The following is a 23,628-nucleotide window of genomic DNA, read 5'->3' as shown; positions in this document are numbered from 1 at the left end:
ATTGTAATTATACGTGTGAAATACCAAGTCTTTGTAATATAGCCATTCACAAGAGTTAATCTTTAACAAGTGTGAAATCGTCATAAGCGGGGCAATTTTATTGAATCACTCTCGCTCCTGATCCTCGGTGAACCGTTTTGCGATATAAGCCTAACATTGAATTTCATCGCCAAAGATGTCCTATCTCTGTTGCTACAGTGCATCATATATATATAGTCTACAATTGAAGAAGAAATCTTTAAAAATAAGGGAATTCTAAAATTGATATAATGAATGGAATAACTATCTTACCATCACTACGTTGGAAAAATGTAGTAACCCTTGTAACATCTCGATCAGATTTAGAAGCCTCACAGTAGAAAGGACCGAAACCATCTCTATCCCATCCATCTCCTGTGGGGAATATGACCCGTCTGACGAATGGAAACAGGTGTGGCAGATCGTCTGGTGCTGATCTGTCTGTTGTTATGGGTGCTGATCGACCAAATGATAGTGTAGCGTCTGTATCTGGGTCACTGGGGTAACATTGATATTGCGAATTGCTAGATGTATCTACACTGGTGTAACCCACGGTCAGCACTGTGATATGAACAACCTCACCTAGAACACACCAAGAGAGATTTTTTTTTTTAATTATTCAAACCTATACCAAGTTTTGCCATATTTTTAAGGAAGGAAAATAATTGATTTGTCCGAACTATGTTTAATGTGACACATTCAATTCCATTCGTTTCATTCATTTACATTTTCAGTAAAAACAATACAAGATATAAGCCTTTGCAATAAATAAGAAAATTAAAAAAAAAGGAAACTAAAAAATAAGGCCAAATGGCCTTGAGGAGGCACAGTTCCCCTAACAATAGTTAACAGATTTACATATACAAACAAAACTAAAAAGAAACATACATGCCAAAACATGATAGGGAAATCATTCATGGCAGGTAATACAAATGGAAATAATCATTAAAAAATCATTAGTTTGAAAACAGTTATAGGTAATGTTGTATATTTTGAATATGAATATTGGTAAAATAATCAATGATATTTAGATGTAAGATGCTGCTTCAAGTTTCTTTTAAAATAATTTTAAAGACTCGCATGAGGATATTTCGGGAGGAATAGAGTTTCAAATAAGAGGAGAATCGTTTCTTACAGATTTCAAATATATATTTGTCTATACTGGCCAAAAATGAAAAGAATCTCGTCCACGAGTATTGTAATTAAAACTTACATAAAAAGGATATAACAAAGACCCTAATTCAACCAATCCACCTTTCATTTTTGAGTTATGAAGAAGAAAAGAAAATTACACGGGGTATGAATAATGCAGTTGTTAACTGTAAGTCTATACTCATTTTCATTTTCCACATGCATTTTGGATTTCAAACCATCAATCAAGTAAGTTATTTGTACTTTATGCAATCACTTAAACAATAACATAACTGTAGAATAATGAAAATCTAAATCAATCGATGTCCTATTAAGAAGCAAGGCATATGAGGGAATGCCCCTTTGGGAAAACTACATGTCAAATACGAACGATAAATATGATTTTGGTAATATTGTGTATTTCAATATAGCGCGTGCACAGATCCACCAAGCCAACCAAGGCTATTTGTGCGCTCCTGTACAATGAATAATTTCGGTGCTCACAGCTTACAAGGAATTCCTTTCTACCAGTACCCATAGAACAACGGGTAGAAGAGTGCCAATTGCAGATTAATGTCTTTCCAAAACAGTCATGTTTTTAAGCCACTCGAATACGACTATATTATGCTTAATCGAATATTATTGTCTGATCAGGGTTCTTTACTAGAAAAGAAGTACAAATAATTGTAACCGTGATAAATCAATTCTTGAAAACCAAAAATTGTTGGAAAAAATATTGTTGAAAGATTGGTTGAGGCTTTGCATTCACTAGAATCAGCTAAATTGACTCAAGATAGAAACATTCCTTCAATATCACAAATAGGATATTTATTACCAATAACATTAAAAATGCACAATTTCTTGATAATTTAAAAATCATAATATACTCGCGGGACACCTTTAGAAGAAAATATAAGCGAATAAAAAAAAATTTGCAGTCTGTAATTTTCCTTCATAATATTACATGTATTTTGCATTTTTTAATACTACAGAGCTATTTAAGGTGATAACAACACGTTGAACTGATATTTTGACTAATTTTGCTATTTTCCTGATATTCTTGTAGGGGCTACTGGTTTACCAATTATAATTTAAAGTGGTGCGTCCCCTACCCTTTTTGATTGCATAACCTACATCAGTAGTAAGTCCTAAGGGATATTTAAACAAATCTCTACCGATTGTAATACACTGGTTCAAAACCCAGTCTGTGATGATCACGGACTTATGATTTGCAATGTTTACGATGTTTATATTTAATGCGAGACAGTGTAGCACCTGGACAAGAAGTATAATCATTCCCATGAATACCCTGTTAAAATTTAAACAAATATAAATGAGAACACCCCCGAATCACCGACGCTAGCAGCAAGCAAACAGACATCTCACATTTAACAAGCATTTCTCTCGCGATCAAGATACTTCTGAATAGGAAATTAACTGTGTATAAATTGAAAAGGACCGAGGTTTTGTCCCTTTAAGTATTACACATTTCTTCTTTCAAGGCCAATAGTAAACATACTGTAACTGACCCCCCCCCCCCCTCTAACACATGATCGACGTAGATCACAAGCTTGTAGCACGATCACTGAGGGAGGGTAAAGTGTTTGCTTTTAAAAATGGAAGTATTTGGATTTAATGTATAGTTCAAATTCTACTCAAATATTTGTATGAACAATATGCAAATATGATGATGTGTACTGTAAGTCTTTTTTGAACGGCTCTATATTTGCACATATCGGCCGACGTTATCAAAACCCTTTTCCCCAGACTATGATGTAGTATAGTATATATGGTTTAGTAAGTTTCGATTTCTGAACAGAAGGGTTTCTCAGCTCATATGTATCCAGAGTAGTTTGAGGATATGAACGATATTATAACAGTCTCGAGCAAATTTATATGTAATAATACAAAACTATGTTTTAGCGACCCTACATATATCTTTTCTCAATGGTATATTTTAAGCATTATACTTTTTTTAATTTCGATTTAGAGCAACGAGAAGAATTTTTTCCAAAATCGTGACTTCGGGGAGCGGTTTTCTGAGATTCTTTACCTTCACTATAACAATTGTTCACAAAATATTCTCCTTTCAAAATAAAAAAAATTGTACGGTATTACATACACTGTCGCTCATATAGTTGGAATACAGTTTGATCCTGGGGCCTCACAGTTACGAGGCCATTGCTTTGTCACTGAATCATGACTGTACGCAGCGGGGGCTAGGGTAGGGGGCAGTTTCCATAAATAAAAAAAGAAAAAGAAAAAGCAATAAATTTTCAATAATTTATTGCATTTTACCCCGGGCCCCCAACATAAAAAAATCCTCTGGGCGGCCACGCATTATGGCTTAAGGCATGGGCACACAGAGGATTTTTTTAATGTTGGGAACCGGGGTAAAATGCAATAAATTATTGAAACTTTATTTCATTTTCTTTTTTTTTTATGGAAACTTCCCCGTACCCGAGCCCCCGCTGCCTACAGTCATGGTTTAGTGACAAAGCAATGGCCTCGTAATTGTGAGGCCCCAGGATCAAAACCGTGTCGATGTGCTATATAAGTGCCCTTTTGTGGGGCATTAATCCTCATTACTGTCATTTATGACTTAAGGGCGTAGGTCCCCTAGTTGATAAGCATAGTAGCATACACACATGCTTTAGCAGTCACGCAAAACACACATTGTCAAATTATTATTCAATAAATCTGAGAATGTATACTATTATCTAGATCTATTATTTTTAAATTATTTTTAAAATAATTCCATAAATTGGGGTAAAACAAAAATATTCCAACCTTATGAGCGACACTGTAGAAAGAGGGCGCTTTTGATACTCCTTACATTTCAGGGCCAAAATTTAGAGTGTCAGCCAAATGAACAGAGCCAGATTCTAAAGCATCAACATCTGAAACCTTATGCATTTTGGCATTTTCCTCCGATTAGTTTAAAAACTTTGCACATAATTATCATAGGTTGGTGATATTCTTTAATCTTATGGTAACTATTTCTGCAGGAGAGTTGACATCTTATAACTAAAAGCATGTGGAAATGTTTTTTCTACTGAATTTATACGAAGTCAAGATATTGAGCACTAATTTTTTTTTTGCCCTCGAAAATTTGAAATAATTCGCACCCCCCCCCCTTGAGCAACAGCGGACGGGGCTCGTCTCCAAATAAAGGTAAAATTAACGCGTTTTTACCTCTTTTTTCTAAAGGGAGGGGTCCGGGCCTTCGGGTGCCCCTTGATCCGCCACTGGTACCGAGTGTGGGTAATTTTACTAATGCCCGAACAAAATAATGGGTATTATTAATTTTATAAGATGATGTTTTATTTGTTTTTATAAAATGATGTTTTATAACATAATTTTACTAATGACCGGTCGTAAGTATTTACTAATGACCGGTCATTAGTACAATTACGTGGTAGGCAAAATAAATACTAGGTCACATGTACGCTCTCAACCAATCATTTGATCAGGTTCATGCATGATGACATTTTCATAAAATCATCGACTCGCTCATGATCACCTCTGTACGCAAACAATCACACACCAAGATGGATTTGATTTGAATGGATGATAGCAACCTACCTTGTATCAATATCGGAAAGTAGACTAAAGGAGACAGAGTTAATAAAAACAGTTTCAGCACTTTTAATGTTGCCATTTTCCCAGTATACTCCACAACATCCACATCTCACACTCCGATTTCCTACACGTATTCTCAATCAACTGTCATCCAAATACACCGTGGACTCTCAAACGACATTCAATGTGAATATCGGTCAAATGGCGTCTTAATATACCTTTTGTACCCGGAACTGAATCCACCAAGTTAGTCTGTCATCAAGTCTCTCGCGATAAAGCTGCAGGCAGGGCAATCAAACCGAGATACATTTCAAAGATATTATTCTCATTTAAGTTTGAATTATTAACCCTTAAGCTGCCAAAATCTTGCCCATGCATTCACATAGAAATGCCAAGTAAACGTGTAAACGTGTCCACTGAAGGTAAGCTGTGTATTTACCAATTGGCTTATAAGGCCCTTCCAAAGTGTTAGGAGCCCCACATATTTGATGGCAAAATTTTACTTTAAATTGTATCATAATGTGAAAGAGGATGTCATTTAAGACATATTTCTGTAAGGACTTTCAAAACGAATGAGTTTGAATTCGAATATAGATGAAAGAATACAAAATTTAGGTTTTTTTCTCCGTGGGCCTACAACAGAAAACCCAGATTATGGATCCTTTTATCAATATTTGTCTTTAAACACATTATGTTTCGAGCATACCTCTTTACAGAGTATTGTAGTACTATACTAGGGCGTGCAGGTGTATCACAACACCGGGGTTTTTCCCCAGTGGCGAAAAAAAAACGTGTAAAAACACGTAAGTTTTACCTTTTGCGGGGGATGCCCCCCCAGGCGCCCAACGGTTGGGGGGGGGGGGGGGGGTGCACATTTTTAAATTTTCGAGGGCCAAAAAAAAATGTGCTCACTACCCCCCCCCCCCCCCCCCCCCCCCCCCCCCCCCCCCCCCCACTGAGCGAATTTTTGCCCGGCGCGATTTTCAAATTTTCGGGAGCAAAAAAATAAATAAAAAAAATTGGGCCCCCTCCCCTCAGAAATCCTGGATCCGCGCCTGTTTCCCCCTACTCTTATACTAATATTACAGTGGGTACTTAACGTGCAAAGGTGATGACTCTCCTCTAACGTCCTTTCCGAGGGACGGAGTATTTTCCACTTAACATAGCCTGCGTCTATGAAATAAGGGGGAGGGGCACGTTAACACACAACGTAGACTTCAGTCATCCGCCTAGTGGGAGTCGAACCCGGGATCTGTGGTTCGACAGGCAGACGCTTTACCGACTGAGCCAACTCGCCTCCTCTGAGATTGAGCAATATTTTCAGCCTGATTGATTGCTAATCGTCATTATAGCTCTGCAAGATACGGTGTTTCAAGATGATACTTTTGTCTCGTTTTCTGCTTCTTAACAGCAGCGACGAACGCACAAGAAGGTGAGAGTAAACAGGGTTCCCACTTAGCCGAGTTGTATTAGCGAGTTACGGGGAGTTGTGGTGAATTGCCTCAAAGAGGCACTCGCAATGACTCGCAAACGATTCGCTATGGCTTAGCGTAACTTTTTACAACATTCCACGACTCTCCTCGAAGTCGCGAGCAGTTCCAAAATTTTGAACATGTTTAAAAAATTTCCCCGATTCGTTGTAATTCGAGGTGAACTCGCCTAAAGTCGTAATATACACACATTACTCGTAACAAGCTCGCACTGCACTCTGCATAAGGTGGCGAGTTGCTACGATTATATTACGAATGTTAAGCTAGTTTACCTCGAATGATGTCGAAGCCACATTTGTTGGAGAGGGCTGAAAATAAATACAGAATCTGTCATCTGCCCCTTCTTTTTGGAAGTTTTAATTCTTAGTATTACTTTCCTTTAAACACGATCACAAATACGAAACATCATCTCATGGGCAATTTCCATACCCTATCGTATTACTTATAGAAATCAAGTTCGGATAAATTATGACACATGTCTTTGAAGTAATGTTCGCTCATTTCAAAAGGTGACGAACAGGGCTATGGAAATTGTGAAGGTCTGATTTCGTGAAAATCTTTGTGATTGTGTTTTAAATTGATTTCGTTTATAGTGTGTCTGGTTGGAGGAGAAACCCCTGAGGAGGGCCGGACTTTTTAAAACCTATACCAGGCATCCTAGCGCTGCATTTGATTGGCTAAAATGCAACCTATACGTCATGCGGTAGTCATAAATATTCATAATTCATATTCGTATTCATTTAACCTATGTTATGGTTCACTCATTCTTTGAGTTATTAAAGGTACTATGTCCCATTTGCAGGCCAAAAATTGAAAAGGTTAAATTTCAACGGCATTTGAAAGATAATACTAATTTAAAACTTCCCTAAAAAAGGGAAGGTTTGAAAATGTCTTTAAGTGGCAAAATAACGACTATTAGTTGTCGAATCGACTTGAGAGCTATAGAGCCAGTAAGTAATAGTCTTGATTTTCAGACCATTGTACCGAATGGTCATACGTTTTATGCTGCACAAAGATTCAATCAGTTTAATTGCGGCCATTACAAGAAGTGGGTTATTGATGTAGACTTAAAGCTCATTTTATGTATGTTATTACAAAAGAAGAAAAAAAAAGCCAGTCAGTCACTCAGTAGTGTCTGACAGTAAAATCTAGCAAGTAAACGGGTTTCGTTGCATAATTTGAATATTAGGACACTGCTAAAGGTTTAAATTTTACAGATAGGACATAAATGACATATTCATAATTCCTACAAAGTTCTACAGAATTTGAGGTTGGCTGCAAAAGGGACATAGTATCTTTAAAGTAACATGTATTGAATTTATGAAAATAAAAACCTCGCTTGAGGATAAGAGAAAGAAAAAATATTCATAATACGCACGCACACAGAATCGGATGCGATAATGTATCATATAATGAGATTAGGACATCGCGAAAAAACAAATAACTACCCTGGTCGAAACCTTGTCCATAATTATTGAGACTAATTATTACTGGTTAGTCCAGAATCTGGCCGATCTTAATTTTGATGTCCACCAGACCGTACCAACGCAAGTATTCATATATTCAAATATTGAAATGCAACGCTAGCATGGCTAACTTAGGTTTTAAAAAGTCGCGCCCGGAAATATAACATAATTTTTCACGCCACGCAAAATCTATAAGCACCCCCCGCCTGCATAATGAATCCAATTTGAGCCCATTGCTCACAGTCTTTAAACCTCATTCTCCTAAATCTTGCATTTTTATTTTTCACTTTTTTTAGGGGGTGGGCACATAATTTTGAGCCTCAGCGGAGTAATTTGTTGTGAAGGTGATATTTTGTGAGGTGAATACTGGTCCTACCCCTACTACCGAGTCTCTCGTGTATAAACGTCTATGTTTAACGATGGTGGCCTGTCTCTTTGGCACTTTTCCCTCTTAACCATGTCATACAATTAACACACTAACCAATGACACACAATGATCAATGGTTGCTCCGACCCCTTCCCTCAACGAGGATGGAGGCAAGGTGAATACTCGCCCCGCCCCTACTCCCGAGTCCCCCGTGAATAGACTACTATTTTGTTTAAAGATGGTGGCTTATTAGTTTTGAGAGGGAAATCAGTCACATTTATGTTTCATATTCGTCTACCTCTTTAAGATACTGTCCTCAAATTTGATATAACCTCTGACCATTCATAAAGAGCGTATCAACTTGCTTATAATGAGGAAGATAAATTATCCTATCTAACGGTTGATGAACACGCAAGTCGCCATGCAAGGCTCGAGAAACACTTCACATTATACCTGGGACGTGGTTAAATGTTAACCTCAAAACCAGTCACTTCAATAAAATTGTCCCTTTACACAACGTCTTGCGTGATATCGCGTGATTTGTTCAACATCAATATCACTTATCGGATAGAGATAAAGGAGCTCCCTACCTGTGTAAGATCAACCGTCGGGGTTATTATGCTGGTTCTCTCATTGACTATAATGCTATGAGAGTCAGATAGGCGTTATAAAGCGTCTAGCAGAAACCATAAGGGTGTGTCAGAAAGCCTCATATCCATACTATGTTTCAGATAAATTATATCAAAATTTGAATACGCAAGTGAATATCTCAATCCTTGAGAAGTGGAATTGAGAAGTAAGCAGGCTATGATTATTCTCTCGCATATTATATTACTTTGATTGTGTAAAGAAACTAAAATATTAGATGTCAAACACTGTTGTTTCCGGCCCCCCTTTGAATTTCCATTATTTTCCTCTCATACTCTCCTTCTCTCTCTCGACTTTCTTCTTCACCCCCCCCCCTGCGTCCTTTCTCGCTCTCTCTCTTTCTCTCACGCACGTACACATACGCACACACACGCGGACATGCGCGCGCACACACATGCAACCAAGCATGACAATGACAATGACAATGACACGTTTATTATTCTCATGTCACCCACATTGGGGTATTGGAGAAGTTTACAATCAGTTTGAATTTGTCAATTGAATACTGTAAAATATACAATACAAATAGAATAAATGTTAATCAATACAAATTAACACTTTCGACGAAAGTGAAAAAATTATGATGATAATGATAATAATAATAACAATAAAATATTGATAATAATAATTGTAATAATAAAAAACAAAACGCACACACGCGCGCGCACACGCAACACACACACACACACATATAGCTAGCATGATTTTTCCTCAACTCAGGAAACTCCCGAAACACATAGATCAACACATATTTTAACGTTATGAGATGTATAACAAATCCAGGAACCACCTCATCCAATAATAATTGTGATCACGCTAAAATGCCTTGAACATAATTGGATACAGACGTCTAAATAAACTCCAGTTCTCAGAATTTGCTTTATTCCTTCAAGATGATTAGCAAAAACTACATCACAAATAATATACTCTTTTTACTATAATGAAATAATAAAAAACGATCGTTAGTACAGATTATTCAGGCCTACACTTTATACTAGCGTTGCATTTAAACGAAACTACATATTTCACTAGTATTATAGTACAGTGCATAATATGTTCTTTCAGGATTACACTTGCATATACGATTAATCAATGATTACTCTTTCAAAGAGCGAGCTAACACTTTAACTAAGTTCATTTGTATCAAAGCAGAGAAATAAAATAAACAGGACAATTTGAATTAGATTTGAGATCACTAAGTCTATGCGGATATGAAATTGGTAGTTTGGTAAGTGAATTTCTGAATTGTGGCTGAGTCGCGGATAACTTTCCCGTCGGTGGTGCAATCTTGGCAAAGGTGTGACGAACAATTCTGAAACTTTGCACATGGCATATATATTTGTTTATGTTGTTAGGATGTGTGTATCCATTGTCGTGTCGAGGGATGAGGGGGCTCTAGGGATTGAAGCCCCCTCACGCGCGGATCTCCTCCCTTGCGTCATATTCCAATAAACTACTCTAAATAGCAAGCAGAAAATCGGAGAAGCAGATTGGTGAACGAATGTTATTAATTTTTGGAAGTTGTAATCACTACAGTGTGTATAAACATAGAGCGTACCCAACTTTTGTAGCTCCTTATGAAAAATTCATAACCAAAATGACTTTGAAATCTATTTTAACGATGGAGAGTAACTTCTTTCCTGTCAAACGACACCCTATTAATGATATTTCTGCCACGGGTGACAGAGCACCAGGGTCTTTAAAAAGTGTTGTCAAAATCGCTTTACAGTACCAAGTTTGGGCAAATGCAACGAATGTGGGTCAGGCCATATGCATGTGCTTCTTTGGTCTTAAATAATTTTAAATGTTAAAATTATGCTTTATCCTTCGGTGCATCATTGTTTAACATTATGCGATGTAACTATGCTTTCACAGAACCTTGTTTCAATCCACATAGAATAACCTTTAATTATTTTAAACAGCCTAGTTACTTCTTGTCTCATGATATCTACATTCTCTCTGCTCACTATTTTTGTCAGCTGCGTCATTTCACACGCGTAAGGAGCATAAGGTGTTTATCTTGAATAGCGTATGAAAACTCAAAGGTTACTAAACCTAAATGCAAGAAGGAACAAATATGATGGTAATTATTTGTCCTTCCTTCGGCAAGAGATTTTGAATAAATCTATAGATTTATATATATATATAAATTACACAAAAATCTAAAAAGAGATCTATGTCATTGAGGAACATTACACCGCCTCAAGTGAAAAAGAAATTAAAACATTTACTGTACAAATGTAGTGAATAACCTAAAATTGACATCTTTGCATTGTTAATGAAAGTTAATCGGATGACTTTAAACACAAATTCAACCCTTCATCCCTTTATTCGCTAGCGACTAATGATTTACAAATCACATTACATATAACCTCTTTCTATATCATTTCGAAAATAGCCACATTGATTAAGTTTCGTTATAACTCTTGTAACAATTGCAATAGATAAGTACCGTAGAATAAGCTTATAGAAAATGAATTAGTATGAGCATCAAGATAAACGTATTACCAACTGTGTGTATTGCATAGCATGTTCATCATTTCAATTTCAATTTATTTATGTTTTCCAAAAAACATTACAAATCGATTATAAACATTTACAACAACTTAGGAATACATATTGGAAACAGAGGGGTCAACTAAAAAGCAATTCTTGTATAACTGTGGACCCCTCAAATTATACTTATGAATAATGAGTAATTAAATTAACAACTTTACAAGGAACTACAAAATAGGTTTTAAAAAATGGGGGGGGGGGGGGGTCCAACAGAGGCGAGAACGAGACAAGACAGCACTTTACATGACAAAAGAACACGGTCACAACACAAAGGAGTAGACAATGCCAAAAGGGAGTGAGAGATCGGGGGTACAGGAAATAATACAGAAGGATGAGCTGCATGTGGGTTGAGAAGAAGTTGAGGACAGAGAAATGCGCATTAGAAAGGAGATAAGCATGACAGGGCACAATATAATATATCAAATTACATCTTGAGTCAGCGAGTAGAGAATGATCTTGTATTCAACAAAAACACCAACAACAACTTATACTTCCATGAGGTTTATATGATTGTAATCAAAATTTTTCCTTAAAAATACCATTCGACGGAGTATTTTTTATTTCATTACTTAAGGAATTTCAAAACTTTGGACCTTCTTAATGTGTTTTTTTTTAGCTAAGAGGGTCCGCAAGAGAGGTAAATAAAAATCCTCCGAATGTCTTTTTGGGTAATTACGGGCTGAGCTGTTAAAAAAAACATAATTTTCTTGAAAAACAGATGGCAACATATTATTTTTTATAATCATACATTAATTGACCTGGCTGGACAAAATATAAGTCTTTTACCTCAAGTATACTCTTTTCCAAAAATTTAGAGTCTGTATGGGAGCGAAAGGATAATTGTTGATCCAGCAAGCATTAGCGTACGCAGAATTGGGGGGGGGGGGGGGTAACATTTTTAAATCGGGCCGAAAATTTCGCAACGACTCAGCCAGTCGCTGAATAAGCGGGGGGGGGGGGGGTAAGAGGACCCTTTTTTTTTTGGTCTCGAAATTTGAAAAATTGACATTTTGTTCCGTTGGGGTAACTTCGGTCAGCCATTGGCATAATTTGTTTTATTTTTTATTTTTTTATTAAAAAAAAAAGGGGGGGGGGGGGTTTGCTCCAAAATACACACATAAAAAAACTGAAGGGGGGGGTTTAACCCCCCCCCCCCCCTGCGTACGCGCCTGCCAGCAAGTATCAATGTTGGCAACATACACCTTTGCCACGCTTGGGTTGCTTCTATATTATTTCTTCGTAGGTGTGTCCCGGGTCTGATGTATGGGGATCGGTAAGATTCTGGTAATTAGGTGTGTCAGTATTAGGATTTTGGTGTGTATGGGTGTCCGTGTCATCATATGCAGAGTTCCCATACTTCGAAGAGGCCTCTCGTGCAGTATTTGGTGGCCACGCGGTTGGCTCGGCCGGTTCAGCGTTTAAACGTCTTTGTTTGATCCTGGAAGTGAAATTCAATTCAAAACAACATTTATTTATTTCTCCTTTGTAACATCATTGAATTTACATGCTTCCTGAACTAAATTAGTGTAAGGCCTTTAAACAAAAAAATATGTTGTATTGCCCTTTGCGACCGACCCCAAAATCTAGAAATCTTCGATCGGCTTTAAAGCATTCAAAACGGAGAAATATCAGCCTAAAGAGGGAGAAGAAGAAAAAAAAAAGTTATTAAAAAAGAATTCTGGCCGACCGACCCATGTTTTGGCACCTAATGCTAGGAGTCCACTGGGCCAGCGCCAGTTCGCGCCAAAGATTTATGTGATTGGCGCGTAGTGGCTCGCTGTGGCGCCGGATTAATGTCCGCTCGGCATGTGTCGCCAAGTGGAATAAACTGGGTGCCATATGGCGACACTAGGCGCCACAGTAAATTGCATTGGCGCAAACTGGCACCAACTGGCGCTGGCTCAGTGGACTCCTAGCATAAAGGGCAATACCACCGGAGTATTGGCTCAGTCAGTAGAGCGTCCGCCTCACAACCGGGAGGTCGTGGGTTCGAACCCCGGCCGCGTCAAACCAAAAGACGTTAAAAGATGGGAGTTGTTGCTACCTTGTTTGGCGTTCAACAATAAGGGATAGAGCAACGTCGATCTGGCGCTGCTCAGTGGCTACCGGGCTCACGATCAAATGGGCAAAATAAATTTTCGTTTCGGTTTAATAAAATTTGGTGTGGACCAATAAAGATTATTATTATTACAACATCTTTTTTGTTTTAATAGGCCAAATGAACATAACCAAACCACCCATCATTGTAAAGGAACACAACAGAGGGTAATTTTAAATCTTTGATTTTATTTTGTTCACGAATGTATTGGGTAATTCTGTAGTTTTGTTTTTTAATCATCTTTTTGCAATTTATGCCAAAAAAATGCAAGGAATTTTGTCATTGCTTTTAGTGTTGTCTGTACTTTGTGTCTGTATACAGTGTATTTCAACTATTTTAATGACCCTTGGACAATGGTCTTTCTGTCACTTACCTTCTAAAGATGACGAGGACGAGAATAATGACCAGGATGATGATAATAAGGGTAGCCGTGACACCGCCTACTATCGGGCCTACTGATGGACTGGGAGGGCCACCTATAGTGTCGAATAAATGAAATATGACTCGTATTATGTACCAATCAAATACCGGTACAGGAATCCAGTGGCTTCTGTAGCTTCTGTATCTAGTAAAGCCTATGGGGAGTGGGAAATTCAGAATTTATTCTTATTTGTTTATTTATTCATTGTGTGTGTGTATGTGTGTGTGTGTGTGCGTTCGTGTGTGTTCGTGTGTGTTCGTGTGTTTGTGTGTGCGCGTGTGCGTATGTGTGTGTGCGTGTGTGCGTGTGCGTGCGTGTGTGTATGTATTATGAAATCAGGAAGATTAGCCACTTTAAGTATCAATATATGTTTGCAATGTTGACAGCTGGTCACAGAAGGAGTTCCTACGAGTAAAGGTTGGATCGCTGCTGTTTAGGAGTTCAAAATCATGTATAGAAGAACCAATATGCTCTCTCAAAGTATGTGTTTAGAACTTACAGCGTACCAATGATAGACCCTTGCAATGGGTTGTTTGTTGTCCAAAGATCCATTTTTGCCATGATTTGCGGGATCTCGAGGTCAACAGATTAATTACAAGTGGCATTCTATATCAAAACTGTCTTAGTTAAACTTTGTTCGTTGCCATTTTGAGCATAAAATATACCCTATAGGAATAGAGTACTTGGCGCAGATACATGTTTGTTTCTGTCTCAGGAAGTAAAACATAACAATTCTTAGTTCCAAAAATTGTTCAATGCAGATACTCTTGGGCAAAATGGGCCATCCATTGAACATAAGGGACTAAAGAAGTTACGATTACCTTGAGATACACACATCTACCAAGTACTAGCAGCTAAAATAGAACTTTGTGGAAACATAATTATGGTCCCTGTATAAATTATTGGAATGAGTAGGATTTAGTAGTCAAAGTTTAAATTTTCATGGAAAAGGTTTTTATGTATGAACACAATAGTGATAAGTCTAATAATGTACTTACCTGATGGTATCGTCTTAGCATTCACAGGTTCTGACCAATTGCTAGGACCGGCTCCATTAACAGTCTGTACCTATATATTATTAAACATGGATATCATTACACAAATAATTCTTTAACGTTTATATTTTTTCTTTAAAATGAAAAACGTTTACTTATAAAAAAGGGAACTTGCTCTTTCATGCTATTTCCAAAATTGAACTATATTTTATAAAAGCACATATATAGCTGTATATAGAGGCTAAGTGCTGAGGTCAACTCTAAGACAACAAAAAAGCTGTAAAAAATTGTTTTATACATCGCATCTCAATTGCGGATTCTCAAAAAGGGATATTTGACAAAAACATGCCATTCAGACGTCTTCAATAGGGCAATTTACCAATCTGAATGTAGCGCATCCTTGCATTGTACGTTATGCATTATGCATTATCTTCATTATTTATTCAATTCAGCATTTTCCCTCTTACGACGGATTACTGACTATCACACCCTTCCTCCACTTCTTCTTGTCTCAAGCATTATCCCCCTTTCGACCAACCTTACTGCTTTTTTTCTTCTCCATATCTTTCTGTAAAATCTTTGGTCTTTATTTCCCTCTGATGCCATCCACTTCCAGACACCACGCTCTTTTCACAAGTTCATCATTTTCACTTCTCAAACATGACCCATACTTGTTAATCCTCCCCTCCCCTTTACCACTTCCAACAGTTTTTTTTTAGGCCCAAACTTTCCATGCTGTATATAAGTACATGACATGTATTACCTGAACTGAGTAGTTGGACTTTGCTGTCAGGTCTACCACAGTATGCTCTCCTTCAAACGCACCATTCAATACTTCCTCCATCTGAAAGTCACCATCAACAACGGGATCAATTTGCTTGAAGCGGATGATATACTTCTGGATGTTACCATTGATGTTAGATGGTAGAGGTGTAGACCAGGATACAGTGAAGGAGCTTGTAGTACTCCGTGGTATAGCCACATTAATAGGACTAGGTGCAACTGTTAAGGGAAAACATATAATAAGAGTCTATATTAACAAACTTTTATCAACTTTGTATGTGAGGATGCAAATTTCCTTTTTGGAGGAAGGAAGGGGAGGGTGGGTAATGGTAAGGATTATATGAATGAATGGTGGTGGTTATTTCACCAGACTGCTAAGAAAGCATAAAGGCTTGTAAGTAAGCAACCAGACGGGCGACGGCTTAAGGTCCTCTCCGAGGGATCTGGTAATGAGGATTAATGCCTTACCAAGGGCACTAGCGCATCGCCTTGGTTTCGAACCCGGGTCACCGGACCACTGCTCTACCGACTGAGCTATCGCGCCTCCCTAAACATTATTAGATGAGCAAACAAGAACCTCATATACCATTATTTAGATAAAAGTTAAATTCTTTGTCCAGTAAATGTTCTTATAAAGAGTTGATGTTGATTGCAACTATGTACATATCAAGAGATAAGAGACTGCAAACTTGCGATTGATTAGAGGAATTGCAATTAATTTGGATAATCCACAACTCTTTATGAGATGGGGGCCTAGTAGTACTTTGTCTTGTTTGACATTGATTGCAATAACAATGTAAGTTAATGTCATACAGGTTTCATATAGACAGCTAGCTATTACAAGCAGCAGACTGAAACAGTCCTTTACATACCAAAACACAAATTCATTATAAACTATTAAACAATTACTCATATGAGACGGGTCTCAATAATCACAGGCTATGGTCTACAAAATATATATTAAATTCAAGCTGTTTTTATATTATTTTCCAGCATAACAATACTTGCACCAAAAGAATGACAAAAACATTTATTCTGTACTCGGCAGGAAAACTCTCACTTTCTTCACTTCGTTTTGCGGATAGTACGATTCACTGCTTCTGTCAATTCTCCTCACCTTAACTTGTCAGCACTCGTTGGGAAATGTGTTCAACTCAAACTATAATAAAATAATTGATAGCGATTTGCACATATTTTACTATTTATATCGGAATTAGACTATTTTCCTTAAAAGCATATTTTGGATCTTATTATTACTGACCAAGAAGACATGATTAAATCATTGGTTACCTCTTCTCCAATAGGCAAGAGCGACCATCTAGTACTTGAATTCAAAGTAGTGGTGTCGAACATGTCTTGTAAAACCACCAACCTGGAACACTATGCATTCTTCAAGGGATATTTTGAAGGAATAAGGAAATTCGTCTATGAAAATGAGGTGTGTGATATACATATGACCCATACAGATGATGTGCTAAATTGTACTTGCAATGCTATTGTTGAACGGATCAATGAAGTAACAAATACTTTTGTGCTTAAATTCAAACCGAGAGCAAAGGATAGACCCTTATGGATGAATGCTGCTGTTAGAAAAGTAATTTGTGACAAACATAAAGCCTGGAATCGTTTCCATAAAACAAGAAACCAACAAGACAGAGATAAGTTCAAGAAGATTAGGAACGAGGTCACCAGAATAGTTATTGAAGCAAAGAAATCTTTTGAAAAGAAACTAACTTCAGATCTGAAAACGTATCCAAAATGTTTTTGGAAATATGTGAAAAGTAGAACAAAGACAATATCTTCAATCGGGTCACTGGAGAAACCCGATGGTTGCTATGCAGAAACAGACACTGAAAAAGCTAATACATTGAACATTTTTTTTGTCTCTGTATTGACGAGAGAAGATTTAGCCAATATTCCTAGCTGTGATCTGAGAAGAAATGTTACAACCCTGGACAACGTTGAATTTGCAGAATCTGCTGTCAGAGAAGCAATCAAGAAGCTCAATCAGACCAAATCCCCTGAACCTGACAATGTACATAACCGTATTCTGAAGGAAATTGGGGATTAAATTGCTAAACCTCTCATTGAATTGTTCAATTTGTCGAAAGGTCAAGTCCCAGGACGATGGAAGAAAGCCTATGTTACACCTAAATACAAAAAGGGTGATAAGAGGAAAACAAGTAATTACCGTCATGTGAGCTTAACCAGTACTTTGTGCAAGATGATGGAATCTTTCACCAGAGATGTGATAGTTGACCATATGGATAGGCATGAACTGTACACAGACAATCAATATGGTTTTAGGAAAGGCTGATCTTGCGTCACACAACAACTCGATGTATCTGAAGCTTGGTACAAGGAGCTTGATAGTGGAAGAAGTATTGATTGTATATATCTTGACAGTAAAGTAAAGCATTCGACACTGTCCCACATCAAAGATTGCTACAGAAAAATGAGTCGTACGGTATTTCAGGTATTATCTGTTGAACTGGATCCAGTCCTTTTTAAATGAAAGATTTCAACAAGTGATGGTTAACAGAATGACGTCTACGGAATCCAACGTTATGAGTGGCGTTCCGCAGGGGAGTGTGTTAGGGCCCACCCTCTTCCTAATCTATGTGAACGACCTGCCAGACGTTATTCAGTCTAATGAATGTAAAGTTAAGCTTTTTGCAGATGATACCAAGCTGTACTCTTCAATTGCTAACATCGACGACGGAAAGACTCTTCAATCGGAACTAAACAACCTTCTTGTATGGTCTAGAACATGGCAACTCCCTTTCAACATTGAGAAATGCAAAGTCATCCACTGGAAGAAGTAATTCCTTGTGTGACTACACTATGAACGATGTGAACGAGCCATTACCTGTAGTTCAACATGAAAAAGATCTGGGATTAATATTCGATGATAAAATGTCCTTTTCAAATCACATTGACACTGCTTGCAATGCTGCAAACCGGAAATTAGGAATCATCAAGCGCACTTTTTCAACTATGGACAACAAGGGACTCACACATTTATACAAGTCAATTGTGAGACCGGCAATAGAATATTGCTCTCCCGTGTGGCACCCTTATAAGAAGAAACATATTCTCAAAGTGGAAAAAGTTCAACGTCGTGCAACTAAACTCCTTCAACCTCTCAGAAGTCTTCAGTACAAGTTACGGCTAGAGCAACTAAATTTGCCTTCATTATCATACAGACGTCATAGAAGCGACATGCTACAGGTCTATAAGATAATGCATGGAATCGACGACCTCCAGTCAACTAATTTCTTTCATCGTACCACTGTCACAGTAACAAGAGGTCACCAGTTCAAACTACAAAAGAAATATGTAAAATCTAAATTGAGGCAGAGCTCTTTTTCACAGAGAGTAGAAAACGAATGGAATGGTCTCCCATCATATGTAGCAGAAAGTCCATCACTCAATTTTTTCAAATCAAATCTTGACAAGTACTGGTCACTGAAGAAGGACAATTTAATCCTGATGAACTATTCAACTGTCCATGTTCATCCGTAACTGCATAACGCCAAATTCTACAGTAAACCACTAACGGACACCGAGGGGCAAATATTTTTTTTTATAACTTTATGCCTACTTCGAAGGTATGATATCCAAGGTATGGTAAGAATCCAAGATAACTAGCTGATGAAGTCTCACCTTCTTCAATTGTTTTGCCGATAATCTCACTGCTCCTATCACTCTCCACGTCTTTATTTGATGCACTTATTTGGATGGTATAGTCCAGAAAGGTATCTAACCCTCTTATCACACAGGAGCTATCGTCACGAGAAACCAAGATAGAGTTTGAAGAAGTTGATCCAGTGGGAGCATAGTAGATCATATAATGAGTCAATCCACTCCTGCATTCTGCTGATTCTGAGGGAAGATGCTGAAATATAAAGGTGCAAATACATGTAACATGCAGCACAATCACATTAAAGAAGTTACCTTTTCAATAGTAAACAAAACTATAAGATGTTATCATATTCTGCCTACAGTTTCTCGCATTAATTATGATGCTGTAATCAACGTGATGGAGCATTCTGCTGAACAAGTATCTCATGTTCACGAAACATATTTATATCAGCTTCTTACTTTGAAATTAAATTTAATCTGTATTATATAGACCCCAAAGCACACACTTTCAACTGGCAAACATAGACATTTGTACACTTGTTTTCAATTAGGAAGCACTTCATTTAGTTAAATTTTGAGGTACGTGAAGAATGCCAAAGGCATATCAATGAAGTAAGTGAATTAACCGTTCATATTTGACATATCTTGATGAAGTTTAGGTAAAATCCCGGGGATCTCAGCTGTTATGTCGGAATACTGTAAGCAAGCGTGACCACAGGTTTTCCTGACACCCCTAAACGAGGATTTCTTCTGAAACAAAAATACCCCCTAAATGATATACGCGTTTTTTTCTTGGTAACGCATGCTAGCAGTATATATATTTGACTGAGACCCCAGGGGTAAAATCAAGTCTAATCAGGGTAGTATATTTACCAGCTTTATGGCCTAACAGTATGGTTTTACCTCAATAAATTGTGGCTATTAAAAATTATATATTTTGTATTCTGGACGTGTCTTTTCATCCAACTACATTTCACTAAAGCTATGGTCACAAATCAGAGCAGCGACCGACCGATCAGTAGCCTGCTCGGTCGCTGCTGGAAAAAGGCATCGCCCAGCGATTAGGTCGGTGCCCGGGCGGCGACCGCCCAGGCAACGAGCGTATTTTGGGCGGCGAGTGAAAAGTGAGCAGGCGCCGCCCAAATTTTAACTCCGCGCTAAAACTTCAGCGGCGACCGAGCGATGCCCTAAAAACGAGCGGTGCCTGGGCGGCCGCCGCTCGGTGACCTGGCAGCCGCCGGGCAGAATTGGTTAAAAACTCGCCGCTCGGCCGCCGAGCAGGCTACTTTTGGGTAATGTGACCATAGCATAAGTGACCAAAACAGCTATTCTTCAAACAGTTCATACCTCCCATGTCACCTCTAGCTCTTTAGGGTTGATGGCTGAAACTTGTAGTCCAGTTGGAGAAGCACTGGGTTCTGAAGTTTAAAATTATGTAGAAAATACTAAATGGCTTGGACCTGCAGTAGATGAATTCATTACATGTACATGCATGTCATGGTAAAATCATACATTGTTACAACATGTACTCTTCATGTGGTTTTAGATCAAACGTCAACTAGTGAAACATGAAACTAACCACGGGCAAAGCACAATGAAGGATACTATATTTCAGTTGGGAAAATGCATATTTTATAAAATACATTTCCTGTTTCAAATATTAGAAAGATAGAACAATTAAAAGGAGAGTGTATGGAATTGAAAATACAAATATTTCTATGGGACAGATGTTACCCACAGAACTATATAAGTTAAAGATCCTTCAATCATTGGAAAAATGCATAAATATCCAAATGTATTTACAAATAATTTACTTATATTGTAATACATGTACTTTCTTGTAGATAAATGTAAATTTAAAAATAAGTATCTTAAAAATGTTTATTCTGCACCCTGAAATCATGACAAACCCTGAACAGATTCAATTACTTATCTTCTGAACATAACTTACTTCTACAGCGAGTTATTGTGTTGTTCCAAGGAGACACGGGTCCTGTTCCGCCGGTTCCTTCCCTCACTGCTGCTACACGAAACTTGTAATCTGTGTCGGGTGTCAGGTTACTAACGATGGCTGATGTTGTGACTTGGTTTACTCTCTGATCCGTTACCCAGTCACTTTCCTTCTTTACAAAGACATCATATCCTATCAGAGGAGGATCACCAATTTCATCTTCTTCAGACCATGCATTCCATCGAAGACCAACTGTAGTTGACGTGGTGCTCACTATCACTGGTTCTTTCTCTATGACTGGCAGAACTGACAAAAAGGAAAAGAGACAGAAATAATTAATACAATTAATTGAGATAACCGTCAAAATCAATGACAATGACACACCTATCATCTTTAAGTTTCTCCCATCAAGTTAACGTGAAAATAAAATTTATCAAAGTACAAAGAACAAAACCTAATATATTTCATGTAACCCTGTAAGCAGATAATGTGACTGCGAATGATTCTGCATTTAAAGATAGTGGATTCCTGCTTTCTATTACAAACGTATCTCACAGAAGTACAGTAGAGTAAAGCGATGACACGCAATTTGCTCACCATAGGTTGCGTTGGTAACGGGAGTACTGGGATAGCCTACATTTTCAACAATAAGAATGCAAACGTATCTCCCATATTCCTGTGGATACACACTATCAAGATCAAAGACAACAGCTCTTTCTGACCCTGAGACAATGCTAAATCTCCTGGTGATTCCCGTCCTGTCATTTATTTCTCCAGTACGTCTGTAAAGATCAACTGAGGATGCATCGGGAAGTGGGATACCCTCAACATAACATGTGAAGCTAGATGGTTGGTATGGGTTCACTCTCACTGGAATCAATCTTGATATTCCTGTCAAGAACCAAACCAGACATTAAACACTAAATTATGCACATCGACATATCGAGACATAGCTAACCCTAAGGCCAATCATTTTATTAGAAATCCGCTCGCTTTATGTAGATAACTTACAATACATATGACAAACAAATCCTACATGCACTTTGTAAAACATTGACCATCAACATATTCATCAATAAAAGAATGAATTCGATTCTTCGAAATAGTTCGAAAGAATATCCAATTACTGATAATCTTGTTGTTCCTGTCAAAAACCAAGCATAAGTACAAATCATTACATAAAACTATATATATTTAGAGGAATAGAAGAATTCAACCCAGTCATTTCTTGATAGTAATTTTAACTATGAAATTACTGGGTTGAGATCTATAATGTAATATATTGATATGTAATACACTTTAACATGTACATACATAAACAAGGGAAGATCTTAATCTGATGATTTTGTTTAAAGTTGAATTGCTCAATGTATATCAATGCGATACTCCTGGCAAGCAAATCATACATGCGTCGTGTCACCACTGACTATTATCATTAAGATGTCTATCCACTTAAGAAAACTATTTGGAGTAAAAAAAAATTTAAAAAAAAGAGTATCAAATAACAGATAATCATTTGGAGGATTTTCATATTTTTATTTTACATTACCGTTATACTTCCGCGTTGTATCGTGTAGGAGAAACTTCATTAATAAAGATTGGACTTCATACAGAGCAAAACATACAAAATAGTTTGCGAACCTATGTGCACATGTTCAAGTGTGTGCAACAAACAAGATAATACTCATAATCATAATGGCTATTCATATAGGGCCAGTATCACCCAGGTACTGATGCTCATAGGGCTCTAGAAAGAAATTAAACTGAGGTAAAACTTGTAAAAGTACTTGCTCCACAAGCGTCTGGAGCAAGATTGTGAATAACATCTAAAAATAAGGAAATACATGCACATATAGTTGTATACATATATATGCACTCTGAGATAGTTTTCATCCGAGCCATTTTTAAGCTGAACAAGAAAAGAAACCAGAGCACAAAATGCTAGGTATAATTACTTTGGCAGTATGGTCCAATCCATGTATCAAGGCATTGTCCATTACACAAACCTCTCTGCTTCTCACAAGCCTCTGGAGTACAGTGACATTGCTGACGACAATCCAAACCAAAAGTACCCCCTTCACACTCTGAAAAAATGAAACAAAAGTCGAATATATTGGAAACATCTGGTCAATAAACATATCTCAATACCAAAGCCTATACTTTGGCACACAAATCAAGTCATTTCAATCAGGTAAAATTATTCGATTTTACTTGGCTCACGTCTTTGTGAGTAAGTTTAACTTGATAATAATAGTAATAACAGTAATGTATTCATATAGCGCATTTTCCATATACATGTTCAAATGCACTTTACAGTTATATGATTAACAAAAGAGGTGAGTTTTTGAAGGTATTGACATATTGTTGGTTAGAGATATGGGTAGATTATTCCACAGTTTGGGAGCAGCAGTTGTGAAGGCTCTATTATCAAGTGTGGGAAGCATCTTTGGAGATGGGTGGTTCAACGTAATGCCTTG

General features: G+C 37.5%; 1 protein-coding gene across 1 annotated transcript in view; it reads right to left on the bottom strand.

Annotated features, from left to right (window-relative positions):
* Nucleotides 1-12,428: 12,428 nt before the first annotated feature.
* The window catches only part of LOC585117 (angiopoietin-1 receptor-like), a 29,704-nt gene continuing 18,504 nt past the window's right edge, over nt 12,429-23,628 (bottom strand). Inside the window, exons 8-16 of the mRNA XM_030976435.1 lie at nt 23,107-23,235; nt 21,749-22,042; nt 21,152-21,457; nt 20,548-20,618; nt 19,222-19,453; nt 15,536-15,774; nt 14,776-14,845; nt 13,730-13,832; nt 12,429-12,696 (exon numbers count right to left, since the gene is read on the bottom strand). Coding sequence (XP_030832295.1) covers nt 12,483-12,696; nt 13,730-13,832; nt 14,776-14,845; nt 15,536-15,774; nt 19,222-19,453; nt 20,548-20,618; nt 21,152-21,457; nt 21,749-22,042; nt 23,107-23,235 — 1,658 coding nt within the window. The 3' untranslated portion in view covers nt 12,429-12,482. The remainder of the gene's footprint in view (nt 12,697-13,729; nt 13,833-14,775; nt 14,846-15,535; nt 15,775-19,221; nt 19,454-20,547; nt 20,619-21,151; nt 21,458-21,748; nt 22,043-23,106; nt 23,236-23,628) is intronic.

The sequence above is a fragment of the Strongylocentrotus purpuratus genome, unplaced genomic scaffold (assembly GCF_000002235.5).
Source record: "Strongylocentrotus purpuratus isolate Spur 01 unplaced genomic scaffold, Spur_5.0 spur5_scaffold_9, whole genome shotgun sequence".
Classification (NCBI taxonomy): Eukaryota; Metazoa; Echinodermata; class Echinoidea; order Camarodonta; family Strongylocentrotidae; genus Strongylocentrotus; species Strongylocentrotus purpuratus.
Note: the sequence above shows the minus strand (reverse complement) of the source record. Positions and strands in the feature narration are given on the sequence as shown.